The sequence below is a fragment of the Gordionus sp. m RMFG-2023 genome, chromosome 1, assembly GCF_954871325.1.
Source record: "Gordionus sp. m RMFG-2023 chromosome 1, tfGorSpeb1-WG-v2, whole genome shotgun sequence".
NCBI classification, from domain to species: domain Eukaryota; kingdom Metazoa; phylum Nematomorpha; class Gordioida; order Chordodea; family Parachordodidae; genus Gordionus; species Gordionus sp. m RMFG-2023.
Window position 1 is genome coordinate 66,235,670 of NC_088775.1, and position 16,171 is coordinate 66,251,840.

General features: G+C 24.2%; 2 protein-coding genes and 1 long non-coding RNA gene across 3 annotated transcripts; 2 read left to right on the plus strand and 1 right to left on the minus strand.

The window, feature by feature from the left end:
• Window positions 1-3,573: 3,573 nt before the first annotated feature.
• Window positions 3,574-3,836, plus strand: LOC135922537 (uncharacterized). Its single transcript, XR_010570950.1, has 3 exons — window positions 3,574-3,632; window positions 3,675-3,740; window positions 3,780-3,836. It is a non-coding gene; the product is annotated as an uncharacterized LOC135922537 (long non-coding RNA).
• A 4,732-nt stretch (window positions 3,837-8,568) lies between these two features.
• LOC135928737 (uncharacterized) lies at window positions 8,569-9,568 on the minus strand. The gene is made up of 4 exons (XM_065465194.1): window positions 9,373-9,568; window positions 9,069-9,333; window positions 8,788-9,018; window positions 8,569-8,584 (listed from the first exon to the last, which is right to left on the minus strand). The coding sequence occupies exons 1-4, from the start codon at window positions 9,566-9,568 to the stop codon at window positions 8,569-8,571; spliced, it is 708 nt and encodes a 235-aa protein (XP_065321266.1).
• Window positions 9,569-13,379: 3,811 nt separating this feature from the next.
• LOC135928747 (uncharacterized) lies at window positions 13,380-14,171 on the plus strand. The gene is made up of 2 exons (XM_065465203.1): window positions 13,380-13,476; window positions 13,525-14,171. The coding sequence occupies exons 1-2, from the start codon at window positions 13,380-13,382 to the stop codon at window positions 14,169-14,171; spliced, it is 744 nt and encodes a 247-aa protein (XP_065321275.1).
• The last annotated feature ends 2,000 nt before the right edge of the window (window positions 14,172-16,171 follow it).

A 16,171-nucleotide genomic window follows, 5' to 3' on the forward strand; every position in this document is an offset into this window, starting at 1 on the left:
AAAAGTATATCTAAAATTTTATACTATCATTTTGTCCTCCAAAATAAATATAAATTGGATTGATGTTTATCTTTTTCTAAACATTGGCTTCGCATATTGCCGTATGATATCTTCTTCTTTTCCTTTTATTTTTCAAAAACCCATTCCTTCTATGCTCTTTCTACAATCTCTCTCGTTGATGTTCTATATATTATCTCATTGATCATTCTTTCCTCTATCCCCTTCCTTCCTTCCTTCCTTCCTTCCTTCCTTCCTTCCTTCCTTCCTTCCTTCCTTCCTTCCTTCCTTCCTTTATTCCTTCCTTCCATTTTATCTATTTTTATTCTCCCTATCTAACTTCATATTTTCTTTAACTTCTCTATATCTGATTATCTTTACACCGTTTTCCCTATTCCATTTCATTTCCTTCGATTTCATTCCATTTGAATGGGTTAGGGTTTCCATTCCGTTGCATTCCCTTTTGTTTCATTCCATTTATATAATTTTAATTCCATTCTGTTACATATAAATTTAAATTGAATCAATTTAATTTTATTTATATTATATGCAAATGAATATCATTCAAATATTTATAAAAAAATAAATAATGTTTTAAGAAAGACAATATGTAAATGATTATATTTCGAAGATGCTAATTTTTAAAAGAAAAAGAAATATGATGTTTGTTGTATTAGGAAAATTATCTAAATTTAAATTAACTTTGAAATTGTAACTTTTAAAATTGTAATTATCGCTGTGGGATATTAAAGATAAAAGGTTATAAAATTTGAACATTAACTTTAAAGTCTATTGTGATTATGACTTTAGGTTGTTAAAATTTAATTTGTTTTTATAGATATATATAGTCGTGTTTTTTGTTAATTATTTTAGTTAGTTGTAATATTATGTAATAAAATAAATATTGAATAAAATACGTTACTCGTTTTCAAGTTGTAAATTTATCGAAACAAATGTCTTAAAATATATAAAAATTCACTTAAATAATAATTGCCTTCCGTAAAATTTATTAATATTATTTATAGAATTTTAAAAAGTTAATTTTTTTTCAGTAAAGAATTTTTTTTTATTGGTTTCTTTTAGGTATTATATAATAATGGTATTATATTATATTGGTATTATATTATATTGGTATTATATTAAATAGGTATTATATTATTTAGGTTTTATATTATTATTGTATATTTTATATTATATTATATTGGTATTATGTTATATTGGTATTATATTATTTAGGTTTTATATTATTATTGTATATTTTATATTATATTACACATTATAATATTACATTATTTTAGTATTATAGTGTATTACATTATTAGTTTAAATTATTAATTTATATTATTATTTTATATTATTAGTATTAGTATTATATTATATTATTATTATATATTTTATATTATATTACACTATATTATATATTTGTATTTTATTATATAGGAAATATTATATTACTTGTGGTGTTTTAAATTACGTACAAAAATATGGTAGGGGTGCCTTTGATCGTAAGACACTTCATCGTATTTTTCGTCCAACTCGTCCAATTCGTTCAAAATGGAGATTAATAGGTTTGAAATGGTAAAAATTAAATTTTTACCATAATCTTACGTTAAATGTTAATAATTCTTTTGGAATGGTAAAATTTAATATATATTATTCAAATTAGCAGGTTTCAAATGGTAAAAATTTATCTTAGCTCTTACACAATATCAAAAGAAAAACCTAGGATATAATTTCTACAGCAAATTAAGAAGATTAATAGGTTTAAAATGGTAAAATTTAATATATATTATTATTCAAATATAGAATATTTAGCAGGTTTCAAATGGTAAAAATTTATCTTAGCTCTTACACAATATCAAAAGAAAAACCTAGGATATAATTTCTACAGCAAATTAAGAAGATTAATAGGTTTAAAATGGTAAAACTTAATATATATTATTATTCAAATATAGAATATTTAACAGGTTTCAAATGGTAAAAATTTATCTTAGCTCTTACACAATATCAAAAGAAAAATCTAGGATATAATTTCTACAGCAAATTAAGAAGATTAATAGGTTTAAAATGGTAAAATTTAATATATATTATCATTCAAATATAGAATATTTAGCAGGTTTCAAATGGCAAAAATTTATCTTTTTATCTTAGCTCTTACACATTATCAAAAGAACAACCTAGGATATAATTTCTACAGCAAATTAAGAAGATTAATAGGTTTAAAATGGTAAAATTTAATATATATTATTATTCAAATATAGAATATTTAGCAGGTTTCAAATGGCAAAAATTTATCTTTTTATCTTAGCTCTTACACAATATCAAAAGAACAACCTAGGATATAATTTCTACAGCAAATTAAGAAGATTAATAGGTTTAAAATGGTAAAATTTAATATATATTATTATTCAAATATAGAATATTTGACAGGTTTCAAATGGTAAAAATTTATCTTAGCTCTTACACAATATCAAAAGAAACAGCAAATTAAGAAGCTTATTTTATTATTCAAATTTATAATGTATATGACATATGTTAATTATTTCAAATATATAAATCGAATACAAAAATATAAACAACTAATATTTATTTAGCATGTATAAGACAAATATTTATTATTTATAATGTATAAGACAAATATTTATTATTTATAATGTATAAGACAAATCCTTCACGATCATATGTGAACAAATCTTGTATAAAAAATCTAAAAATGCTCAAAAGGATAAAATCTTTAATTTGAATAATTTCAAAAAACATCAATCCTTGAATATCTGGCCTTTTTCAGAAAAGATTCGAAAATTTTGTTATTTTATTTAATATATTATTAAAACATTTTTATTTTTTGATTTCGACGAAATGGAAGGAAATAAAAATCTTTAAAAAAATTCTGCCTGTTAAAATTATAAAAATATATTTTTATAAAATATATGGCCCGGCCCGGGTAGTTAAAATTTTTTTTTAGCCCAGCCCATGTATTTTTAAAAAATAAAATTTTCGGCCCAAGCATTCGAATCAGGTTTAAGGCCAGGCCTGTAGCTCTCTGATCTGATTTTAGGGTTCCCACACGAAATCGCCAAGTTCAAAATAGCCAAATATTTTTGATTTCCGTGCCTATGATCGTATGGACACTTCATCGTAAAGTTTCGTCCAATTCTGTGATTGGTTCATTAAAGTGCGGGAAAGGTAATAATTTAAAAATATTTTTATTTATAATCAAAATTCTTCTTGAGAAAAGAATTAATCCCAATATAATTCAATGTTAACAATCTAGATATAATCAATTTGGTAATGTAATTTTAGAAAACAAAATTACTAATAAAAAATCCAAAAGAGGACATGATATTCTATGTTTTAATGATTTGGAATATACATTGCATAGAGTAATTAATTCCAAATCATATTACCGATGTAGAAGAAGAAGTTGTTCTGGACGGGGTATTTTTCAATCAGTAAGTTCACAGAAACTCAGGATCATACCTTAGAACAATGTAAATCCCCTATTGGTAAGTTTTTTTTATAGATAATTCACTATAACACCTATTATTTAGTCAATAACCTTATACTTATGTCTGATAGTCAACCAATAACTCAATTCCAATTATCTCAACAAATTATACAACCTTCATTATCAAGTTTCATAAAATATTAGATTTTTAAAATCAATATAGTTTTAGACTATCAGCTTACTCAATCTCAAATTCTAGCAATGCCCAACATGCAGTCTGCTAATACCATATCAAGTTTCACAAAATAAAATTTTTATAATCAATTTTTTTTAGGCAATATGTTTACTCAGTCTCAGTTCTTTGTTACAAACTCTCAACCAACTTTAACTAGTATCATCAATTATTATCTTTTTATATTCATTACTTTTAGTTAAATTTGCTCAATCTCAACCCCTAGTAACAACTAACATGCAATATCTTAATGCCATATCAAGTTTAACAAGTTATCAAATTTTATAATCATTTAATTATTAGGCATTATATTACCTCATAGGAATGACTCTAAAAAAAAACAAATTCCAAATATATCCTAAAAGAAAGAAATTTGGAAAAGCTGACTACACAATATAATAATCATATTATTAATAAATTGGAGTTTGCTGATAAATCATCAGCTTATATTAAATTAGTATACAATTCAAATGTATTTGATAAAATTTATATTTATTTTAATCATGTTTCTTTGTTTTATACATTTTAAATAAAAAATATTTGTCTTATACATTATAAATAATAAATATTTGTCTTATACATTATAAATAATAAATATTTGTCTTATACATTATAAATAATAAATATTTGTCTTATACATTATAAATAATAAATATTTGTCTTATACATGCTAAATAAATATTAGTTGTTTATATTTTTGTATTCGATTTATACATTTGAAATAATTAACATATGTCATATACATTATAAATTTGAATAATAAAATAAGCTTCTTAATTTGCTGTAAAAATTGTATCCTAGGTTGTTCTTTTGATATTGTGTAAGAGCTAAGATAAATTTTTACCATTCGAAACCTGCTAAATATTCTATATTTGAATAATAATATATATTAAATTTTACCATTTTAAACCTATTAATCTTCTTAATTTGCTGTAGAAATTATATCCTAGGTTTTTCTTTTGATATTGTGTAAGAGCTAAGATAAATTTTTACCATTTGAAACCTGCTAAATATTCTATATTTGAATAATAATATATATTAAATTTTACCATTTTAAACCTATTAATCTTCTTAATTTGCTGTAGAAATTATATCCTAGGTTTTTCTTTTGATATTGTGTAAGAGCTAAGATAAATTTTTATCATTTGAAACCTGCTAAATATTCTATATTTGAATAATAATATATATTAAATTTTACCATTTTAAACCTATTAATCTTCTTCTGTAGAAATTATATCCTAGGTTTTTCTTTTGATATTGTGTAAGAGCTAAGATAAATTTTTACCATTTGAAACCTGCTAATTTGAATAATATATATTAAATTTTACCATTCCAAAAGAATTATTAACATTTAACGTAAGATTATGGTAAAAATTTAATTTTTACCATTTCAAACCTATTAATCTCCATTTTGAACGAATTGGACGAGTTGGACGAAAAATACGATGAAGTGTCTTACGATCAAAGGCACCCCTACCATATTTTTGTACGTAATTTAAAACACCACAAGTAATATAATATTTCCTATATAATAAAATACAAATATATAATATAAATAAAATATATAATAATAATATAATATAATACTAATACTAATAATATAAAATAATAATATAAATTTATAATTTAAACTAATAATGTAATACACTATAATACTAAAATAATGTAATATTATAATATAATATAAAATATACAATAATAATATAAAACCTAAATAATATAATACCAATATAACATAATACCAATATAATATAATATAAAATATACAATAATAATATAAAACCTAAATAATATAATACCTATATAATATAATACCAATATATTATAATACCAATATAATATAATACCATTATTATATAATACCAATATAATATAATACCAATATAATATAATACCAATATAATATAATACCAATATAAATACCAATATTAATATGTATAATATAAAATATATAATAATAATAATATAATACAAATATAATATAATACCAATATTATAATGTGTATAATAATATAATACCAATATAATATATTACATATAATATATTACTAATATAATATATTACATATAATATATTACTAATATAATATAAAACTAATAATATAATACTAAAAACGTACTATTCTAATACTTATATTATAATTAATCTCCTAATATCAGTGAAATATACATAATATAAAATATAAAATAAAAATAAAATCTTATTATAAGTATAAGTATAATATAATAAAATATATATAATTAAAAATATATTACACTATAATATTAATTTAATGTAATATTATAATACAATAAAATCCTAATATAAGTGTAATATAATATAAAATATATATAATTATAATATAATATATTTTAATATAAAATATATAATAATAATATAAATGTTTTAATCAGGCGTCTTCAATAATATTTGAAATGTAGTGGATGGTAGTCATATTAATTCAGAAGTATATGAAACTCACTTGTCTTACTAGAAACAATAGGAATAAAAAATTTTAAAGGTTTATATTGATTCATAAGTACATGTAACTCACTTGTCTTACTAGAAACTATAGGAATATTTATTTTTGATTAATAAGTATATGTAACTCACTTGCCTCACTAGAAACTATAGGAATAATTTTTTTTTGATTCATAAGTATATGTAACTCACTTGTCTTACTAGAAACTATAGGAATATTTTTTTTTGATTCATAAGTATATGTAACTCACTTGTCTTACTAGAAACTATAGGAATAATTTTTTTTTCACTTGTCTTACTAGAAACTATAGGAATAAATTATTTTAAGGTTTATATTGATTCATAAGTATATGTCTCACTTGTCTTACTAGAAACTATAGGAATAATTTTTTTTTGATTCATAAGTATATGTAAGTCACTTGTCTTACTACAAACTATAGGAAGAATTTTTTTTTGATTCATAAGTATATGTAACTCACTTGCCTCACTAGAAACTATAGGAATAATTTTTTTATTGATTCATAAGTATATGTAACTCACTTGTCTTACTAGAAACTATAGGAATAATTTTTTTTTGATTCATAAGTATATGTAACTCACTTGTCTTACTAGAAACTATAAGAATATTTTTTTTTTGATTCATAAGTATATATAACTCACTTGTCTTACTAGAAACTATAGGAATAATATTTTTTTCACTTGTCTTACTAGAAACTATAGGAATAAATTATTTTAAGGTTTATATTGATTAATAAGTATATGTCTCACTTGTCTTACTAGAAACTATAGGAATAATTTTTTTTTGATTCATAAGTATATGTAAGTCACTTGTCTTACTAGAAACTATAGGAATAATTTTTTTTTGATTCATAAGTATATGTAAGTCACTTGTCTTACTACAAACTATAGGAAGAATTTTTTTTTGATTCATAAGTATATGTAACTCACTTGCCTCACTAGAAACTATAGGAATAATTTTTTTATTGATTCATAAGTATATGTAACTCACTTGTCTTACTAGAAACTATAGGAATAATTTTTTTTTGATTCAAGTATATGTAACTCACTTGTCTTACTAGAAACTATAGGAATAATTTTTTTTTCACTTGTCTTACTAGAAACTATAGGAATAGGTTTATATTGATTCATAAGTATATGTAACTCACTTGTCTTACAGAAACTATAGGATTTTTTTCACTTGTCTTACTAGAAACTATAGGAATAAATTTTTTTAAGATTTATATTGATTCATAAGTATATGTTACTCACTTGTCTTACTAGAAACTATAGGAATAAATTTTTTTATTGATTCATAAGTATATGTAACTCACTTGTTTTACTAGAAACTATAGGAATAAATTTTTTTATTGATTCATAAGTATATGTTACTCACTTGCCTCACTAGAAACTATAGGAATAATTTTTTTATTGATTCATAAGTATATGTAACTCACTTGTCTTACTAGAAACTATAGGAATAATTTTTTTTTGATTCATAAGTATATGTAACTCACTTGTCTTACTAGAAACTGTAGGAATGTAACTCACTTGTCTTACTAGAAACTATAGGAATAAATTTTTTTATTTATACATAAGTATATGTTACTCACTTGTCTTACTAGAAACTATAGGAATATTTTTTTTTTGATTCATAAGTATATGTTACTCACTTGTCTTACTAGAAACTATAAGAATAAATTTTTTTTAAGGTTTATATTGATTCATAAGTATATGTTACTCACTTGTCTTACTAGAAACTATAGGAATAAAACGTATATCTTTGTAAAAATATAAAAAAGTATTAATATTTATTATATTTTCGGATTTCAAATATAATAAAAAACAAAAGTACATTCATATATACGCATATCTTTTGTAAAAATAAAAAGTATAATAAAGTACAATTTCATATATACCTATATCTTTGTAAAAATATAAAAAAGTATTAATATTTATTATATTTTCGGATTATAAATATAATAAAAAAACAAAAGTACAATTTCATATATACGTATATCTTTTGTAAAAATAAAAAGTATTAATAAAGTACAATTTCATATATACGTATATCTTTGTAAAAATATAAAAAAGTATTAACATTTACCATATTTTCGGATTTAATAAATATAACAAAAAACAAAAGTACAATTTCATATATACGTATATCTTTGTAAAAATATAAAAAAGTATTAATATTTATTATATTTTCGGATTTAATAAATATAACAAAAAACAAAAGTACAATTTCAATATACGTATATCTTTGTAAAAATATAAAAAAGTATTAATATTTATTATATTTTCGGATTATAAATATAATAAAAAACAAAATTACAATTTCATATATATGTATATCTTTGTAAAAATATAAAAAAGTATTAATATTTATAATATTTTCGGATTATAAATATAATAAAAAAAAGTAAAATTTCATATACACGTATATCTTTGTAAAAATATAAAAAAGTATTAATATTTATAATATTTTCGGATTATAAATATAATAAAAAACAAAAGTAATAATGTACAATTTAATATATATATAAAATTTAATCAGAATAACTTAAATATATATTAGATGATTGAAAATTAACTAAAAATGATATTTTATCTAAAAAAGAAAACAAATTTAAAATTTCTCTATCATACATAGACGTTAAATTGTCTATTTTATGATTCAATCTTTCAAAAGTGCGATTTGCCCGCCGAACAATCGATCCATTATGAATTTGTATCAATTTAATATCGTTCGAATTCTGATTTTCGATCAATATTTTTATTAGGACGTACACATTCGGATGTGCACTGCTTGTTTTTCTTTTTAGGGCATGATGGAACCACTCGAGATGGTTATTTGTGCGGGGCCCATCTACATGATACCTAATAAATATTTAAAAATGATTGATTACAATTATTTTAAGTTTTTATACCTTGTCCATATAGTATGAGGGAATAAGGCAGTTTCACCATGCCATGTATGGTCCATATACTCCATAAAACGAAGTAGGGATGGATTATTAGTTGCTATTGAGTAGCATGATAAACTAACTTCGGCCATATGCTCCTCCTTGCAAAATGGTAAAGTTGTCATCCGCCTAACAACTAAATGGACATAAGAATCGTTTAGATAATATCTAACAAAACCCAAAGCTTGACATTTCCGCCATAAAGCTTGAGAATAATGAAAGAAACATCCTTAATATTTTAAATTAAAATAGTATATCATAAATTAACCTTTGATCACTATATTTGGGAATACAAATCGAAGAGCAGATATAGCTGCCGCCTCAAAATCTGTTTGGCCAATTGGAGGATTGAAATAAATACCTTCACGGGTACAAAAATTTTTGACTATATGAATGAATATATGTCTCCCTTGATTTATCTGGAGGAGAGCATATATAACTGGGATCATAACGTTTTCATACATAACGTGTATGCTATAAAGCTGTCCACCGAGAATCTTGTATAAAAAATTTAAAAATGCTCAAAAGGATAAAATCTTTAATTTGAATAATTTCAAAAAACATCAATCCTTGAATATCTGGCCTTCTTCAAATTGCCTCTTGATTTTTAATATCGAGACCTCCTACACAAAGAGCAATGGATATTCCATTTGTAAATTCCCAATTGGACTCATTTTTGGAAAGATTTTAAGGTTGGATCTGGCTAACCCCTCCTCTTCTTCACTCATTCCGACTTACTCCTTTGATTACGTTCTCTCCCCCGGCTCCATCAAGCGCAAATGGGCCTGTTGCTGATAAGAATATGGCCGCGATAATTTGCTTTATCTAACTTTGGATTACAACAATCTGACTTCTTAGACGTAATTATGGGTAGATTTCAATTTTGACTTTCTGCATTATGGACATGGATGACTACAACTCTGTTTGTAGTTTTGGTATTGGTCAGATATTTTTTTCCTTTGATTTCAGGTATATTTATTTTTAATTTTTAGTCTGTGGGTTGCACCATAAACTTTAATTTATCCTTTTAATTCATATTAGCACCATAAACTTAAATACTTTTAATTCATATTGTATTTTTTTAAAGTTTTCAGTAACTTTATTTGTGAATAATATTAATTTGTAATTTAATTTATATCCCCTCTTTAATAGATACTAATTTAATTTATATCCCCTCTTTAATAGAAACACTTACTGTTTCTTATGTTTTGAAAGTTAGTATTGGAACTTAATATCCAATATTTATTAATACTTTGGCTTAATATTAGCTAAATTTGGATATTTTATAGGACCATTTTCTTCACATTTATTACATGATATATCAGATTTGTCTAGTAATATAAATACTCAGATTTGCCTGGTATTATTAATACAGAAGTAGTTAAGCTCAGATTTGTCTGGTATTATTAATACAGAAGTAGTTAATTATTTTTTTGTTTCTCTTAATTTGAATTTTTGGTTTAAACGTAATTAGTTTACAAATTAATCTAGGTCCCTTCCTAATTAATGATTCTCTTATATTTTAATTTTTTAGTCGGTGGGTGGTCCTTCTTTCTTGGCCTATGTATATTTTGATACATTTGTAATTTCAGCACCATAAACTTTAATTTATCCTTTTATACATATTAGCACCATAAACTTAAATACTGTTAATTCATATTGTATTTTTTTAAAGTTATCAGTAACTTTATTTGTGAATTATATTATTTTGTAATTTAATTTATATCCCCTCTTTAATAGATACTAATTTAATTGATATCCCCTCTCTAATAGAAACACTTACTGTTTCTTATGTTTGAAAGTTAGTATTGGAACTTAATATCCAATGTCCTACATTTATTAGTACTTTGTCTTAATATTAGCTAAATTTGGATATTTTATAGGACCAATTTCTCCACATTTATTTACATGATATATCAGATTTGTCTGGTTAAATAAATACTCAGATTTGTCTGGTATTATTAATACAGAAATAGTTAATTATTTTTTGTTTCTCTTAATTTGAATTTTTGGTTTAAAGATGTTTTAGTTTACATGATTACTTAATTAATCTAGGTCCCTTCTAAATTAATGATTCTCTTAATTCCTTAAACTTTTTGACATTAATTTCTATAAGTTGTAATTTATGTGCTTAATGGTTATGGATTTTTACCTTGGAATTGGTTTCCTTGTTGGTTTCCGTGGTAGTATCAGAAATTTATTTTTTTATATATTTCTTTTTTAGCGGTTTTTCAGTCAATTTCATAAAAGTTAGTTCATTTTATCAGTATCCATCAATGACATATAATAATACGGTTAATGATGCTTGGTACCTTAAGGTACCATCTATCAAATTTGAATTTTGTTCATTTTTCATTTGGATAGGCACTACCAAATATATAGGTAATAGGAAAAAAAACCCCTGGAAAAAAAACCCCGGAAATAAAACCCCCGGAAAAAAACCCCCAGGAAATAAAACCCCCGGAAAAAAATCCCCTTGAGATTATTTTTATACACTCTCATATTTAAGTATATTCTAGCAATAATTTATATTGAATTGGTATATATACAATTGCAAGTTAATAATTTGTTAAAAATATTATGACCTCATCAAATTTTTGCTTATAGACCATTCATGCTTCCTCCACCCCCACCTCCTCCTACTGTCATGGATCTTGCTGGAGTTGGTGTGTCTCCTATGAATATGATGCACCATCCAAATTTACCCCCAATATGATGGGTTATTTATATTTACTATTGATACTTAAAACGTAATGTATTTTTTTTAAAATACAAATTTATTTAAGCAGATAATCAATTTTTAGAAATACATCTATATATAACCTGATTGGTTGTTAGCAGCCAGTATATAAAGAAATTGAAACTTAATTCATGCATATTTGAAAGATGAATATTGAAATAAATTCGTGATTTATTATAATAGAAACAAATATACATTCACCCAATATACAATTTAATTCAGTTGAAACCATTAAAATGCAAATGGAAAATACTCAATTTTTTTGCATTTGGTATTTTGAATAAATGTGATAATTTTAATTTATTCATGATTTCTCACCTCATTGATATGCAACTACCTTTAGTTTTTAGCTTATTAAAAGTTTTAAAATGTATTTTTAATCAAAAGAATAAAAATTGTTTATTAATTAAAAACGCTATGATTGGTATTGTTTTAAAATGTATTTTTAATCAAAAGAATAAAAATTGTTTATAAATTAAAAACGCTATAATTGGTTTTTAGACAATTGCAAGTTAATAAATATTATTGCAGCAACTAGTTAAATGAACAGATATTAAAATGTATTGTTTATAAAATGTATTTTTAATCAAAAGAATAAAAATTGTTTATAAATTAAAAACGCTATAATTGGTATTTATTTATAAAATTAAACAATAATAATTTGGATCTTTATGCTGTATATAAAAGACAAAAAAAAAATTAAATTTACAAAAATATTTTATTCATAAAATTTATATTTTATAAAAAAAAATTAAATTTACAAAAATATTTTATTCATAAAATTTATATTTTATAAAAAAAATTTAATGGATCTTATTCATCCTGGAAAGCTCATATTTGAAGGTTATTCTTATACCATACATAAAAAATGCTCAAACAAGATTAGATGGCGCTGCTCAAAGTATTCTTCTTTTAAATGCCGAGCAATACTTTTTTCAACACTCGATAATCAAGACCCGGTTCTTGATACAGCTCATAATCATCCATCAAATATTGATGGACTAGTAGCAATGAAAGCTAACATGAAGAAGCGATGTGCAGACTCTTTGGCAAAACCTCTTCAAATTTATGCAGAGGAAATTGTAAAATTAGACCAAAGAGTTCAGTCGCATATGTTATCGGAAGATTCTATAAAAAGAACTCTAAGGAATCACAAAGCAATGCAACACCCTTCAAATCTTGAGAATTTGGAAGACCTAGTTATTGAAGGTATTACTTTAAATATAATTATATTTTCATAAAAATTTAAATATTATAGGTGATTGGGCAAATTGTGGCTCCCAGAACTCAAAACGATTTTTATTATTTGATAATGGCCCACAAGCTGAAGAACGCATAATAATGTTCGCAACAGATGATTCCTTGTATCTAATAGGACAGAGTGGTATATGGATGGTAATTTTGCCATGTCCCCAAAAAATTTTCTACAATTATATGTGATTAGAGTAGCAATAAACAATATTTTTATTACAGCGGTTTATTGTGTACTCCAGAAAAAAACTCAAAGTACATATGAAATAATATTTCAAACAATAATGTCTAAATGTCAGGAAAGGGATTTATTTCCTGATCCATTATATATATACATGGATTTCGAAAAGTCTGCTATGACCACGGTTAAGAGTATCATTGGTATGATTATTAATATGTTTAATAATTTATATTTATTTTTTCAATTAGGGGATCACATCATAATTAGAGGATGTTTTTACCATTTGTGTCAAAGTACACATAGAAAAATTCAGAAGCTGGGTCTGGAAAGCGAATATAGGACGGATGAAACTCTAAGTTTTTTTTGTGGCATGATGGACGGCTTAGCATTCGTTCCGTTATGTGATATGGATAATGCAATGACATTCCTTAGATCAGTTACTCCGAGCAATGGTAAGGACATTCTCGATTATTTCGATAAAAATTATGTCAATGGAGTATCAAGGAATGTCATGAGAAGCAATTCTCAATCCCAAACACGTCGAATTGAGCCTCGATTTCCTCCAGAAACCTGGAACGTGAATCAGAGTACTCTCTCAGATGAAGAACGAACAAATAATCAATGCGAAGGTTGGAATCATCGTTTTTCTAATCTGGTTGGTAATAAACACCCATCAATCTGGGTACTCATTAAAAAAATGAAATGCGAGGGGGCTGCCGACGAAACCAAACTTGAAAGATGGCGCGTAGGTAGTTGGACATCTAAAACAAAATCGCAGAGTTCTAACAACCAGATTCGGCTAAAGAAACTTTGCGAAGAATACCGTGATGGGGTGCGAAGCCTTCCGGATTTTATAAGAGCGATATCCTTCAATATTCGATGTCAACCAATATAATTATTATTATAAATTATAAAATTATATATACATAATCATGATTTACCAATAAAATAAACATTTCTTATTTCTAAGTTTTGTCAAATTTAGTCTATTTAATATCATATTTAAAGATGGTATTGTATTTTTACTATAGGAATTTTTTTTTACAATACATAGTTATTTTACTGAGGCATTTTTTCCCAGTACCAATTTAAACATCAGTTTTTCTTATTTAAGAATTTTTTTATGAAGAGTAGACCGGTCTTAAGTAAATTCTATAAAAATGAAAAAAAATTATTGGGGAATTTTATTCCGGGGGTTTTTTTTTCTGGGGATTTATTTTCCGGGGGTTTTTTTTCCTGGGGGTTTATTTTCCGGGGGTTTTTTTTCCTGGGGGTTTATTTTCCGGGGGTTTTTTTCCTGGGGGTTTATTTTCCGGGGGTTTTTTTCCGGGGTTTTTTTTTCCAGGGGTTTTTTTTCCGGGATTCATATTTATAATATATATTTGAAAAATCGTGATTTTTGGAAAGCCTCTATGGCCTAGTAGGCAAGAGCTTGGTTTATTTATCCCATGGTCCCGGGTTCGAATCCCAGATATGATCATGTTTTTTTTCTTATTCTAACTTGGTGGTTCCATCCTTGGGGGGATAATATATAGGAGGCCGGACTCGACCACGTGATTCCGTATTAATATATTAAATAATAAGGATCTTATTACATTTTAATAAATTTTGGTCGGTATTTAGCAAATTAGGTTGGTATTTAGAATATTTCCATACATTCACTTGGTAGTAAGCATCATTAACCTAATAATACCTAGTCTGACGATTCATTCATTAAAAGTGTACATCAATACAAATCAACTGGGGACGCCATTTTGGTAACCTATAAAGTAATTATTCTCATGTAAAAAGCTGCTATATATTTTCTAATTTTTGGAATTAAAAAAAAATATATATTATCCTAATTTTATGATTAAGATTGATGTTATTTGTAAATATGTTATTTTAAAAAGATTTTTCAATATTTGAAGATATTTGCCACTCATATTTTCCAAGTATACTGCTAGTCATGTAAGCAGGGTTGCTAGGTCAAAATTTTCAAATTGTGGGAGAAATTCGGTATTTTGTGGGAGTAATATAAAAATTGTGGGAGAAATATGAAAATTGCTAAAAAAAAAATTTTGCGGGCCATTGACTTAGTTTTCCGCTTATTATTTTTTATAAATATAAAATCGAATCTATTTTCCAAAATAAAATAGGTAATTATTTTTCAAAATAAAATAGCCAACTATTTTTCAAAATAAAATAGCCCACTATTTTTCAAAATAAAATAGCCACCAACTATTTTTCAAAATAAAATAGCCAACTATTTTTCAAAATAAAATAGCCAACTCTTTTTCAAAATAAAATAGGTAACTATTTTCCAAAATAAAATACGCAACTATTTTTCAAAATAGGTAATTATAGTACGACACAAAATTTCTTAAATACTATCTTTATTATTAAAATAACATATTGATTTATTATAATATATTAATTTTGTTTAAAAATAATAACCAACGATCTTTTTTAAATAAAATTTTATAAAAAAATTGTAATTTTACAATGTAAAAAAATATATTTTATGCTAATGTATAAATAAGATTTTATAAAAAAACAAACAATTTTAAATTTACAATGTAAAAAATAATTATAATCAGTGCGGGAAAGTTGTTCTACAGTATTTAGTTAATACAAAAGGGGAAGGGAATATGATATTTTGAGGCATCAAAAATCTTCAAAGCATAAATCAGTACAGGGCAGTCTATCAACATCTATTGCAAAACAAAAATATTTTTCAAAAATAAGAAATAATACAGATGCAACTACAGTTGCGGAAATGGTAAATACCTATCATGCAGTACAACATTCAGAGAGCTACTTAACATCACAATGTTGGTAGAATCTTTCCCCATAATATTTAACGACTAATATAAATGAAAAGTATACTTTGTAGAACACAAATGAGCAAGGCTA